This window comes from Sardina pilchardus, chromosome 15 (genome assembly GCF_963854185.1).
Source record: "Sardina pilchardus chromosome 15, fSarPil1.1, whole genome shotgun sequence".
In the NCBI taxonomy this organism is placed as follows: domain Eukaryota; kingdom Metazoa; phylum Chordata; class Actinopteri; order Clupeiformes; family Clupeidae; genus Sardina; species Sardina pilchardus.
In genome coordinates, this window is record NC_085008.1 from 33631125 (window position 1) to 33645034 (window position 13910).

The following is a 13910-nucleotide window of genomic DNA, read 5'->3' on the forward strand; positions in this document are numbered from 1 at the left end:
AACACAAAACATGAGAATCACTCAAGCTACAGAAAATCAACACGATGAAAGAGATTTTGCCAAATTTCTGTTGGACCTTGGAGAGGGAAAAATTCCACTGGCCCCAGAAGAAGGTGAGTTTACAATTAAACTCAATGAATCACTACTCATTCCTGGTGATAAGCTTCAAGACATTGTTAGCTGGGTGTATGAAGACATGCTGAACAATCTAGCAAATCCCACATGGCTTTGTGAGCGTGTCATATTATGCCCTACAAACTCTGAAGTTGACAAAGTCAATGAGTACATGACAAAAAAAATTCCAGGAGAAGAACATGTTTGTAACAGTGTTGACACTGCAGAATCTGATGGTCACCATGTGTACCCAACTGAGTTTCTTAATACACTATGCCCATCTGGAATGCCGCCACATCGTATCACCTTGAAAGTAGGAATGGTCATCATGCTACTCAGAAATTTTGACCAACAAAATGGACATTGCAATGGCTCAAGATACATCATTGACCAAATACTTCCTCATCTATTGGTTGCAACCTCTGTGATAGGTGTGAATGCTGGACGCACTCTAATGATTCCACGTATCGCCCTCATTCCATCTGACAACATCTTTCCATTCACCTTACGCCGTAAACAATTTCCAGTGAGACCATGCTTTGCTATGACTGTGAATAAGTCACAGGGCCAGTCTTTACAGCGTGTAGGTGTTTTCTGCACAAGAGATTTCTTCAGCCATGGACAATTCTATGTTGCTGCCAGCAGAGTTGGTACATCAAGTAGACTTCGAATTCTTGCTATAGATGAAGAGACTAAAAAAAAGCGTACATTTCTGAGTAATGTTGTTTATAAAGAGGTACTCACACTGTAAAAGCATTTCTTAAAGAAGCCACAATGTATACAATAGCCTCAATTTCTGACAAACAGTAGAAACCCCCTATTTTCATTTGGGCCAACATTTGATAGAATTTCTCTAATTCTAAGACCATCTCATCAACTCTACTACTGCACACATTCAGTGTCATCTAAGAGCAATATAAATTTTCAAAAACACTGTACAAATGAGACAACATGTACACTGGAAACACCTTTAAATTAATGCATTAACATTGTAAAATGCCTATATTTCCTTGCTCATGCATGCCTCCTGTTCTAATAAAATTCAAAACATTCTTTTTGTTTTGTTCTTCTTTTTTGTTACTGCCTACAACTTTCATCAACTTAAACTATAAGGTAAACTATACAAAACACACAATACTCTGGCACATCTTCTACGGGCTCTGCACTAGTAATAAATAACAACTACAACTTGTCTACCAGCCTTTCAAAGAGGACCAAAAAACGGTCTGTCTTGGCCTCACTCTCCTCATGTGCTCCTGAAGGGCCTCCTCAGTCAGTTGGTCTGCAAGAGATCTAGACCTCTTTCTGGATGGTGGTGGCAGAACAGTAGGGCTGGTTGTGTCCGGGGTGGTGGGGTGTATTGGAGTGCTGGGTGCTGTCGGGGGTGCTGGGGTGGAAGGCTCCACAATCTCCTAAGGAAACAATGCAAGTCATGTGTTAGTCATTTCATTACGTGTTTAGATAAATTAAATATTTAGCTGATGAAACGTGTGCATAGCAGTTAATGATTCAGGAAACCACATAAACCTCACCATGAGGATAGCCGTGGGATCTTGAAGAGATGACACAATGACAGGTGGGTCGATTGATGGTCGGGCACCCAGAACTTCGTGCATCAGGTCGAAGTACTGCCAAGTCGCCACGGTCACCTCTCCACCATCAGTTCCCGACCCAGTTCTGGGGTTCCTCAAATCCTGAAGAGCGCACACGCACGCACACACACACACACACCAAAACATTAAATAACAGGGTAACACTTTACTTGACGGGTTCATTCATAACACATTCATAACAGCTGTCATGAAGTATTCATGACTGATTCATGAAACATGACTCAACATTCATACCAACACTTTCATGAATGTGGAAGACTAAACGATAAAAACTTAATAATAGTAATAATAAACTACTGACCATCTGTGGTGGACTTTTGAATGGTTGAACATTCCTGTTTTATCAAACATGCAAACTTGTCGCTTTTCGGCGACAATCGCCGTTTTCTTGGTCAATTGGGTCATTCACGTGAATCGCCGAGAACCGGAGAGTTTTTATTTGTGGGGGGGGGGGGGGGGGGGCGGGGTGAAGGCTGCCCTTAATCTGTATGCAATGCAGGCTAGAATTGCGAAACATTATTGGCTAATTCTTGTAACTGACACTTCTCTGGGCCAATCGGAGTCTTAGCACTTGCTTCAGAATCTTGAACACAGCACGAAATTCACGTTTGGACACCTGGCTACCGCGCGAGTCATTTTTGTCAGGGATGACACCGCGTTCGGTTCACAAATATGAACGTAGAGGTAAAACGACCTCTTCTAAGTGCATTTATTTCTTGGACCGAACGCCGTGGAGTCTATTATCCGACTTATTCCACTGTTACCATTTGTTTTGTGTTAATTTCCTGTTATGATGTAAACGAAACAGACGGTGTAACTAGACAATCTTTGGTTTAAATCGCTAAAAATATGTTGTCTTTTTAGTAGAACTGGCTACTTCTTTCCACCACATATCAACTAATTTCTAAACTTGCAGTACAAACTGTCGTTACTAGTTTTGAATGGATGATTGCTATGGCCAAAAGCCAGTCAGTTCTATCTCTTTACTATGAACCTTAGCTTTGAAACATCGCTATTTTAATTGCCCTATGCCATCCAACTAGCTAAAATCAGCCACCGTCATTACATGTGCGACAATGTTATGTTCTGAGCGTCTACAGCTTGGATGCAACGTGACAGTTCATTTAAACTTCACAACGAGTTTGCCAAATTAATAGGCTATTCCAGTGTGATACGGCCAACAAATTGGATCTAGGTCATAGGTGTGCAAACAACGTTTAATACACCCTCTGTAGAACGCAGGACGCGCATTGATTTGCATTGAGCTCAATGAGCATCAAACAGACTAATAGGCTAACTGGAAAAAACACCATGCAATATCTATGGTGAAGAAGAGTATGTGATGATGTGGGGCTATTTTAATTCTTAAGGCCAAGGGAACTTTATCAGGATGCATAGTATCCTGGATCCATGAAATAACTGGCCTTTAAAAATAAAAACACACCTCCTGCACCTATGGGAATTGACACAGGGGTCAAAACAGGCCTACTTATGCCCCCTGTATTTAAGGAAGAAAATATATTTATTTAAGATACATTCTTCATTATTTGAAGAAAATCCTTGATTTTTACTCAATTAAGGCATGAAGATGATTTTCTATTCGTCTTTTTAGTCAACTTAAGCATGGGTTCAAATACGTATTCTCCCCTGTGTGTGTGCGTGTGTGTATGTTTGTGTTTACATGTATTATATATAATAATATATATATATATATATATATATATATATATATATATATATATATATAAAAAGAGCAGTTTTCTTTATATGCGCCCCCCCCCCCCGTCGGACACTGTCACCTTTTTTACGCTGAGGGGTTTGCAGGTCTGTTTATATCTATATATATACAGTCATTGGTGTAGACAATTATGCATTATTCAGAGGTTACTATCATAAAATAAACAAACAGACAAACAAAAAACTAAATTCTCCTGGACACTGGACTTCCCCGTTGACTAAGATGTGACATGATCAGGTTGGCTAAAACAAAAAAGACAGCAATACTGCGATTGTTGGACTTTTATCTTGACAAGTTTTTGACGTTATGTTTTCCACATACATGAAAGGGTTGGTATAAATGTTGAGTCATGTTTCATGAAACAGGCATGAATGCTTCATGTGCAGTTCATGACAGCTGTTGTGAATGTGTTATGAACGAACCCGTCAAGTAAAGTGTTACCAATAACAGCAAACACATCAGTCTGGTTGATAAATTAATTTGTAAACAGATCCACTCTCGTATGACCGCATACCCTGGCTTTGAGCGCAAATACCTCGCTAAGCCACCAATCGAGCTTCGTAGGATACCTCACAGGCAATTGTTTATTTTTAAATGAACATTACATACCTTGTACTTCTTCTTTAGGTTCGCCCACTTCTTAGATGCCTGTTGACCGGTCACTTTCCCCTCCAGCCCCATTTCTTCCAGAAAGATCCTGCATCACAGTATGACACAGCACAGGCATTAGCAGGCTATTTAACTCAACACACAAATACATGTTGTAAAAAGACGCAAGAACAAAGAAATACTCACTCCCACTGTTTCTTTGCCCCCATCTTTGACTTAAAAAAATCCCTTTCCTTTGCCACCCTGAACCGGATGAGCCGCCTCGTCTCCTCTGGTGTCCCTGAGGTAAAAAGGGAAAAGTAAAATAGCTATAACGTCAACTTGACAGCGAGTCACGTAGCACAGCTAGGTATAGTTCTACCGATATGATATCAAAGCAGTGCGCCGGTGTAATCAACCAAGGAGTGGTAACAGTAAACAAATTCACAGTGCATGAATTTCACTTTAAATCTTAACGTGTCATGTCGCGGGTTATCAGGTATCTCATCTAAACAAATAGCGACAGTAGATAGCTAACCACTTACGAAACGAACACCGGCATATTAGCATCGATCACGACTAGCTCGTAATTTAAAACAAACTCGACTAGTGACTCAGAAAAACCGTTGTCAATTAAATAAGACCACCTAAAATAGTATCATTACACATGACATTACAATACTTACATTTATGCTATGGCTATGGCTATGGCTATGGCTATGGCTATGGCTATGGTTATTTAGCAGACGCCTTTGTCCAAAGCGACATACAAATAAATAACAATACAAATTAAATTAACAGTGAACAATTACAAACTAGGGAGAATAGTAATTTTATCAGTAAAACAATAATTTTAAGCACTAACCTAATGAGAAATAAAACAGTGAAATGAGAATAGCAATCAAATAAGTCACTCAGTTAATTATATATAATAATAATAATAACTAAAGCATGGTATGGCTAAATTTAAGGACAATAGCAAAATAAATTTCAAATTCTATCAATAGACAAATTATAACAAAACAATACTATTATACAAACCATAACACATCACAAACTCAAAGGACTAAGTGCATATTAAATAAATATGCCTTAAGACCCCTCTTAAAAGATCCAAAGCTGTTGCTGGAACGGAGAGCACTGGGCAACTCATTCCACCAACACGGAACCACTGAAGAATAGGATCTACAATTTGACCTAGCATGTATGGTTGGTCGACATAACAGACGCTCCTCAGAAGATCGCAATTATGCGAGTCCTTGGCTTGAGCCATCCCAAATGGATTTGCCGGGCGGCGTTTAAACTTCACAGTTCACTGACAGGTGGCGCGGTGGATGTTGGGAAATTCCTCAAAACCCTCATTTTCAAGTGTGGTCCGTTGGAAGCTTCGTTTCAAGGGCTACGTAGCCCTACGGCTTAGCCCTAGCCCTTTACCCAAATGAGAAACGAGACGACCCTACCCCTCACATGAACGCGCAAAAACAAGGGGAAGGGGGAATGGGAAGGGGTAAGGGGTGGAATTGAGATTGGCCCTAAATTAAGAAGTATTTCCTGATTGGGGAAACGTTTAGTTTATTTTTCTTTCAGTCCATGGTTCCATAATACCATTCGATCTTGCTGCAAATTATCAGACTTCAGAAGAACGCATCGCATCGGCAACTTCGCTGCTCAGCATATGCTCTGAGAACAGAACACAACTGCATGTCAAGTGTAGCCGAGGGTCTGTCTACGCAAAAACAACAAGTGCATTTCTACGTTAGTGATGAAATGCGGGGGATAGAATCGCGTTTCAGTGGGAATGCTGCAAATTATGTCTGTCTCTTCTTTCTCTTATGTCTCTTCTTTCTCTTATGTCTTTCTCTTCTAAGTACGATATATGACAAAAAATTAACGGCATAATTTTTTTACCGACCCGACCAAACATGACCCGAATATGATTCAAAATATTTTTTCTTTACCCATAACCGCGGGTGACCGCGGTCGCCCGCTCGATTTGGATCAGCCCGCGCATCACTGACAACCATGCAAGTCATGTCTAGCTGTCAGCTTGCTGTGGTGAGATATATGTCAAAATGTAAGAATTTGTATAGTATGCTTTTTACATTTTTATTATTTACCAATCTGGTAACACTTTAAATCTAAACAAAATCAATGTATTTATACATGATATTGTGGCAGATCTGGATAGCCTAGACTGTGCTGAAAAAAACAATATACAGTATAGCATGTGTGAATGGCACCTACAATGCCCAGGATAAATGCTTCTAACTAGAGGTAGTGAAAATGCCCTTAAAACAGTCTAGGGCTCATAGGGTTAAGACAACTTACGGCTGAGTTGAACATAAATGGTGTGGTGCAACAGTGTAACAATTAGTAGTTTGTAAACTCAAATGTAGTGCCTACTTACGTTATAACTAGGCAGAAATGTAACTTGCCCTCTACTAGTGTGACCGGCTGGTGCTTGTAGCCTAGGCCAAAGTTCCTAGGCTGAGGCTTCTGCAATGTCACAACATTTATTTCCATCCAGCATTGCGGCAATTTATGGTCTTAATGATAGGAAATTCGGACCACGGTGCAGTATTCTCTAGCACATCCCAAAGATTCTCAATGTTGTTAAGGTCTGGACTCTGTGGTGGCCAATCCATGTGTGAAATTTATGTCTCATGCTCTCTGAACCTCTCTTTCACAATTTGAGCCTGATGAATCCTGCCATTGTCATCTTAGAATATGGCCGTGCCATCAGGGAAGAAAAAAATCTAACATCAATGACAAATGACGTTCACTTGCATCATGTGGCTGATGTAATTAATCAGTTTATCATATGTGAAAATAAAAATGCAAATTATATTGTTCTCATCTGCAACATGTGTCTGAATTAATTAATGGCTTTCTATTATCTTCAGTTTTGATGAAGGACAAACTTTCCTATTTGTCCGAGGTTTCCCGACCTCAAGATCTCAATACCTCAATATCAAGTACTTCAGTCTGTCCTACCATGGAGAGTTTGCCTTCGTCACACATCTGGAAGAGGTCTGAATTGGACATTTATATGTTTTTCATATTCATATTTCACATTCATCCACTAATGATTGTCAGTGTTTTTGTGAAGTCCCTCTCCCTCTTGAAACAGCAGTGTTTCTTTCAATTGTGCCATGCAGATATCATTATCATCATCATCATCATCAATCAATTTTTATTCAGGGAGAAATTGACTGAGCATCAAGCTCTTTTACAGCAATGCCCTGAGTTAAAACTCATATGTGACTCTGCAAAGCGAAACCAGTCGTTTCATTAAAATTTACTAAATGAAGTTATTGTGCTCACGTGAACAGCCATAAACTCAGCTTTCCAACGATATGTATATCGAGGGTATTAAACAAACTATCGCTAAGATAACCGCATTCAAAGTTGACATGGTTCTCCTGTCACGATATGCCAGAAGAGGAGAAATCACCTTTTTAAAGGCTGGCTTACATTGCACGATTTTGGCCTGTTTTAACAGTCTGCGACTAAATTTCCAAAATCGGGCGGAAATCTTGGGAGTTGTACTAGAATCGCAGCGCGCTCCCGTCATCTAAATTGTTTAGTGTAAGGTGCCAATCTTAGCGGTTTTAAGTCCGTCGGAGGCAGTCTTTTTCTAGTTTTGCCGTTACGACAATATCAAACATGTTTGATATTGTCGGAAGTCTTTTCAGTCGTGGCTCATGCAAATAGTGACGTGAACATTAAAAACCAATAGTAACCTCTCGCGAACACGAAAACAGGAAGGGGCAAAATAGGCGACAGCTGAAGCCTATATGATTATTTGTTATTGCATTTCTTATAATTTATTAGTCGGCTATTCTACGAGACAGAACAACTCTATATCTGTTAGTGATGTCACACATCAAACAATGCTGCAGAAACGCGAAAAAAATACTTTGATATGAGTAGGCTATCATGTGAGTTCCTGTTAATGATGACGTGTAGCCTATTGCACGATGGAAATAATTTGAAGGAATCTAGCAGCAGTCTTGTAAATAGAGACCCACAGTCTTTGCAAAATCCTAATCTGAGACTGGCCTGTGACTAGACTGTGACTAAAAACTCAATGAATTGTCTTAAGATGTGAGAGGGTCTGAGACTGTAGTCTTTCAAAAATCTTCCAAATCTTTGCAAAGTCTGTCAATGTAGGGTAGGCTTAAGCGGCGCATGGAACGGGAATGACAGCAAATGTGTTGAATCTTCGCCGGGTTTAACAGTCAAAACGTATGTTTTTCTGTGAAATGCGTTCACGATATGAAACTGTACACTGTATAGTATACTGTCGAATTATGCGAAAACTTGAAATTCAACATTTTAACCCGGGGGGTATTCCACCAAGCCCGCTAACCGTAAATCACGGCTAACTTTGATAAGCCACGCTAATTTTAGAGAGAGTTCGGTTCCATTACTCCCGCTAACAGGAATCTCAGCTGAGTTGCTGGGGTAACATATGCTTCTGAACTAACCTGGTCGGTGGCAGGCTAACTGCCGAGCTAAATTAATCTGTGTTGCAAAAAAAAACCCACCAGTCGGAAAACGAGTCCCAAACCGTTGGTTCCGTCAACCTGTGCTTTCGTCACCTGTAGCCTACAGCTTAAAAAATAGAAGGAGAAACGTTTTTTCTGACAATGTTGCAAGCATTGATTAAGGCTACCTATTCGCTAGTTTCAAAGAATTTCTGAAAATTATGCAACTTACATTGTTTGAACTTGATCTGTGTGTGGTCCAAGGAATCTTGCGGCTTTACCTACAGTGCGTCTCTCATGGTGACATGCGCAGCGTGACAGGATATCATCCAAGTTATGTTTTGCGTGTTCTCGGGTTCGATTCCCATGCGATGCATTTACATAGGCTATGTTAACACATTAATAATGCTAGTTTAGTTATACTCTTTAATGAAAGGCATATCACTATTGATAAAGGGTCGTGTACAGTAGCTTGTTCAGTGACAGTAGGCAGGCTGTCAGTGGGCTATATGATGCAAGGCAAGCCAGCCTATAGCCTAATTCTGTAACCTTTTAAAGGCTATAATAATTAAAACCACTTCATCTATTGATTAGGCCTATGCTATAGTTCATCAAATGTATTACACAAATTAAATATTAAATGACAAATTGAAAGCCAATATTGCATTTCAAATAATTATATTTTACAAACACTTTGGCAGAACTATATGCTTATGGGAGACAATAGGCTAGGTTTTCTCCCAATACTCCCAGGACAATACTAATTTATTTTATGACCACTGAAAAAATATTTCAGAGTGAACCCTTTTAAACTACAAGGTTATCTTTATTGTCAAATAGCCTATGCCAAAGTTGTTTTGAGTTTAAATAGCCTACTTATTCACTCGTTTTGTTCAGAGTGAAGAAAATCAAAGTCCAAATTCAAACCATCATAATTAGGCGATTTACAGTAGCCTACGATTTCGTTATTATCCTTTTATGTAGGCAACTATCTATTCTTTTCACTCGGTGTTCAATTTGATTACTTCCGATGAAAATCCTGTAGATGGCGCTTGTAAATCGAACTGAAATAGTCTAGTTTGCCTTAATTTTACGACATTATATCCTCTTTTCGGCAATCTACTGTTTCGGTCTACTTTTCTACCTCGTGCACGAGCAGACATGAAGCTGATTTAAGCCTCGTTTGAATTAACGAGGCCAAGATGCAGCTACCATTAGTTAATAGAACGGCTTCAGCCCCAAGTAAAAGTTGGTGCTAGTTCAAGCCAGGTTATTTCTGTTAAGCGCCGCCTTTATAAGCGAGAATGATGGAATACCCCCCCCCCCCCCCCCCCGGAAGTTTGTTATTGTTGATTTTCTCAAAATAACGGTGTGCGCAAAGCGACTGATTTCGCTTTAAATTGTCACATATATCTCTTGGAAACTGTAGTGTGCAAGAACTGTGTTGATCTTAAACTCATATAGTTTCTGTGTATGTTTGTGTAAATGTTTGTGAGAGTGCATGGATGCTGTTTTGCATGTGTGTGTATGTATGTGTGTGTGTACGTGTTTTTGTGTATGTGAATTTTAGGTGTGGTGGGGGCAAGAGGGGATGGACACAGTAGTAAAGGTGAAACCATCTCCCGGAATTACTGTTTTTGGAAGTCTGCAGGCCTTAAAAGGTTTTAAGGAATATTTCATAGGCACTAGTTTGCTATCAGTGTTCTGGGACGCTGAGAAACAACTGCAAGAGGTATACTCAACATTCAACATATTATTTTATTTTGTATTAAACAATGCAAACAGTACTAAACTGCATTAGATGTAAATGATCAGGGCCCTTATTCATAAAGCATTTTATCTTACCACCAGGAGTAAAATATTTAGCTAGGAGTTATTCACAAAGCCTCTCAGACCTATAGGAACACTTCACCGTTTTTTCATATTAAACTATGTTATTTCCTTAACTAAGACGAGTTGATTACATACCTCTCACGTTTCAATATGTGCGCTCACAAGTGAGTTTAACAAGTGCAATTTCATTTGCATATTATTCAGGTCTATACTAGATGGCTAAATGGCTAGTTGCCAAGGCTACACGAAAAGCCCAAACTACCAAAATCTTCATATTCTATTATCACAGTTTCTATAGGCCTTCCTGATTTGCTGTACTGACTAGACATTATTGAACAAACTTCATTTGTATTTCAGTATCTCAGTAGACTAAAGTATTTTTTTAGATACTTCCCTGAAATTACTTTTTGCAGGTTAGGATGTCTTCTATATGTTGTTGACATTCCTGTTAAAATGCACTTCCAATAAAGTGAGTATTGGCAAAACCGGTTGTCATTTTTATGTTGAGGTGGTGGGGGGCTTAGTTTAAAAAGTAACTAAGTAATCTAACTTAGTTACTTTTAAAATCAAGTAATCAGTAAAGTAACTAAGTTACTGTTTAAAGGAGTAATCAGTAGTCTGTAATCAGATTACTTTTTCAAAGTAACTGTGACAACACTGCTCAAGGGGAGGTGGAAAATCCCTTTAAGTCATTTGCTTCCAGCCTGCCAGCCTGTGTTTCCCAAATTACAAAAGCACATCCACTTTCCTACAAGAGGAAATAATACCCTGGATAATGTTTACACTACCTAGAGGGGGGACTACAGAGTAGGGCTGCAGCTATCGATTCTTTTTGTAATCGATTAATCTAGCACTTTATCGATCAATTAATCGATGAATCGGATTAAAAAAAAATTGCGTTTTTAAACAACCAAAACAAATCATGCATAACGAGAATGATGTGGCTGTAAAAAAAACAGGTATTCATTCCAAATCCAAAATATGGCTCCAAAACTAAGCCCATTTAAGTGCCAGTGACAATAATTACACAACAATACAGTTAAATCAACTTATTGGATAACATGTAAAACTGTAAATACAAGCTTAAATAGTAAAGGCCAGGGTGGGAGTGGTCGGAGCAGTGTGAGGTTGATGGAATTAGCAATTCAGAAAAAGGATGAATGAGGATGGGTATTTATTTTCCCCAATTAAGGCCCAAAGGGCAAAAATAAAGAAATTGTAACAAAAGTAAAAATATCAAAATAAATACTTTTGCTAAACCAAATAAACTGACTTGACAATATGAATTCAATCAAGGCTCAAAAATAACAATCAACTACACAGACTAATTGAACTAGTCAATAAAATAGCGGAGTATCGCAACACTTACGTCTCAACACCAAGCACCCCCCTATCAGACTGAACAAACCAGTTTAAATACTCCTGAACGTACCCCTCAAATTGGACCAAGCAATAGGCTATACGAAATCTCAGCAGGGGTGGTTGCAGACAATAAATATAAATAAGCTTAGAACACCCCAAAACAACATTCCAAAGAACTAGAAAATACAAGGAACTAGTAGGAACTAGGAGTTACAATTCATTTACAATAACGAACTTTCAGGTGACCCAGGAAGTTCCAAAATGTTTTTTAAAAAGACGCAGCATTCACTCCTATACAAACAGACTGAAGACGCGACAATGGACACCGGGTAGGACAAACACGTGACAACTTGATAGCCTAATGACTTGATAGTTCTTTGAAACTAAATAAAAGGAACATTTATGACAAGACGTTGTGTGATTATTTTAACAGACATAATGTGATTAATTGGTGAATGTTTTAAACTGTCGGGAGTTGTGATGTTAGGTGTATTAGCGTAGCCTACGCCTCGCCATGGTGTTTGATCATTTGTAGGCCTTCATATAACAGCTACGGGAGAAACGGGGAAGGGTCTGATGAATGACTTGTATGACTGATAATTATAAACGGTAGAAGGATAAACGGGAAACATAGACACATTCAACAAACATATACATGCAACCCGACATAGACAACACACATAATGATGGCAGCTCACTGCCGTGATGGTGGCTACTCGCCCCGCCACACACCTCTGTCACCATCGCGCCAACTAAATTAAGAATGTATGACGTGCTGATGTGCTTCCATAGGAATTTAACGAGGCTTCGAGGCAGATGTTTTGCTTCGAGGAATTTTCATAATCGAGTTAATCGAGTAACTCGAAGAATCGTTGCAGCCCTACTACAGAGCCTTCCCCCTTCCCCACCTTGACATGTCTGATCACATCACTGTCATGCTAATAGGCCTCTGAAGTTCGCCTACAAAAAAGCTACACCTTGACATTTTTTGCTACCCCAGAGCTAACTTGCGATGCAACTTGCAAGTTAGTTATCAAGTTAGCTCTGGGGTAGCAAAAATTGTGCCGGCTTCACATACAAACAAGGACAAAAGTGTGTTCAGAAAAACGTCTGCATTTAAGACTTTATCTTCCCCGCGAGAGTTTGACAGGTGCGATAATTCAAAATCCCCATGCTATTTTCCCATAGTAAAAATCGGCAGATACCGAATCTCAAAGATAACAGCTTTTTTGCAGGTGAACTTCAGAGGTCTCTGCCAGCACACAGGCCACTTGTCAAAAGACGGTTCAGAAGCAGAGACGAGTTTGGCCACAGGGGTCCTCAGAGGCACTGCAAGACTGCTTCTCCACTACAGACTGGGAGATATTTAAACAGGCTGCTTCCTATTATAACACCACACACACAGGACGCCCCCCCCCCCCCACAATCAATGGAGCTGCTGTGGAGAAAGTAAGCAGCACTAAGTCCTTGGGCGTGCACATCTGTGAGGACCTCTCCTGGTCAAAGAACACTGCAGCACTGGCCAGTAAAGCCCAACAGAGCCTCTACTTCCTCCGCAAGCTGAGGGGAGTCAGAACCCCAGCTTTCATCATGTGCACCTTCTACAGAGGCACCATAGAGAGCATCCTCACCAGCTACATCACTGTGTGGTATGGCACCTGCACCGTGTCCAGCCACAAACAACTACAGTGTGTGGTGAGAGCAGCTGAGAGGATCATGGGCGTCCCTCGCCCCATCCTCCAGGATATCTGCAGCACCTGCCTCACCCGGAAAGCCCTCTGCATTGCCAGAGATTCCACCCATCCATCCAACAGCCTCTTCAGTCTGCTGTCCTCAGGAAAGAGACTGAGGAGCCTTGGGGCCAGGACTAGCAGACTGAAATACAGCTTTTTCCACCAAGCCATCAGGCCCCACCTCCCCTCCCCCATGAGTCTTAGGCCGCGTTCAGACTGCAGACGAATCTGATTCAAATCTGATTCCTTCTCATATCCGATTTTTAGGCCTGACTGTTCACACTGCCTTTAGCAAGTGTCCAAATCGGATATGGCTCTGTTCAGACTGGGTCACATCAGTAACAGATCTGACAGGTTGCTGTAGCAACGAAAACAATTTTGTTTGCCATCAGGAGGAAATACTTGCCAATTTGGTGTGATTAAACATAGAAAAATACAA

At 40.1% G+C, this 13910-nt stretch overlaps 1 protein-coding gene across 1 annotated transcript in view; it reads left to right on the plus strand.

Annotated features, from left to right (window-relative positions):
• LOC134102296 (cation channel sperm-associated auxiliary subunit gamma-like) overlaps positions 1 to 13910 on the plus strand; it is a 445552-nt gene that overhangs the window by 167412 nt on the left and 264230 nt on the right. Inside the window, exons 10-11 of the mRNA XM_062556364.1 lie at positions 6957 to 7083; positions 10114 to 10275. Coding sequence (XP_062412348.1) covers positions 6957 to 7083; positions 10114 to 10275 — 289 coding nt within the window. The remainder of the gene's footprint in view (positions 1 to 6956; positions 7084 to 10113; positions 10276 to 13910) is intronic.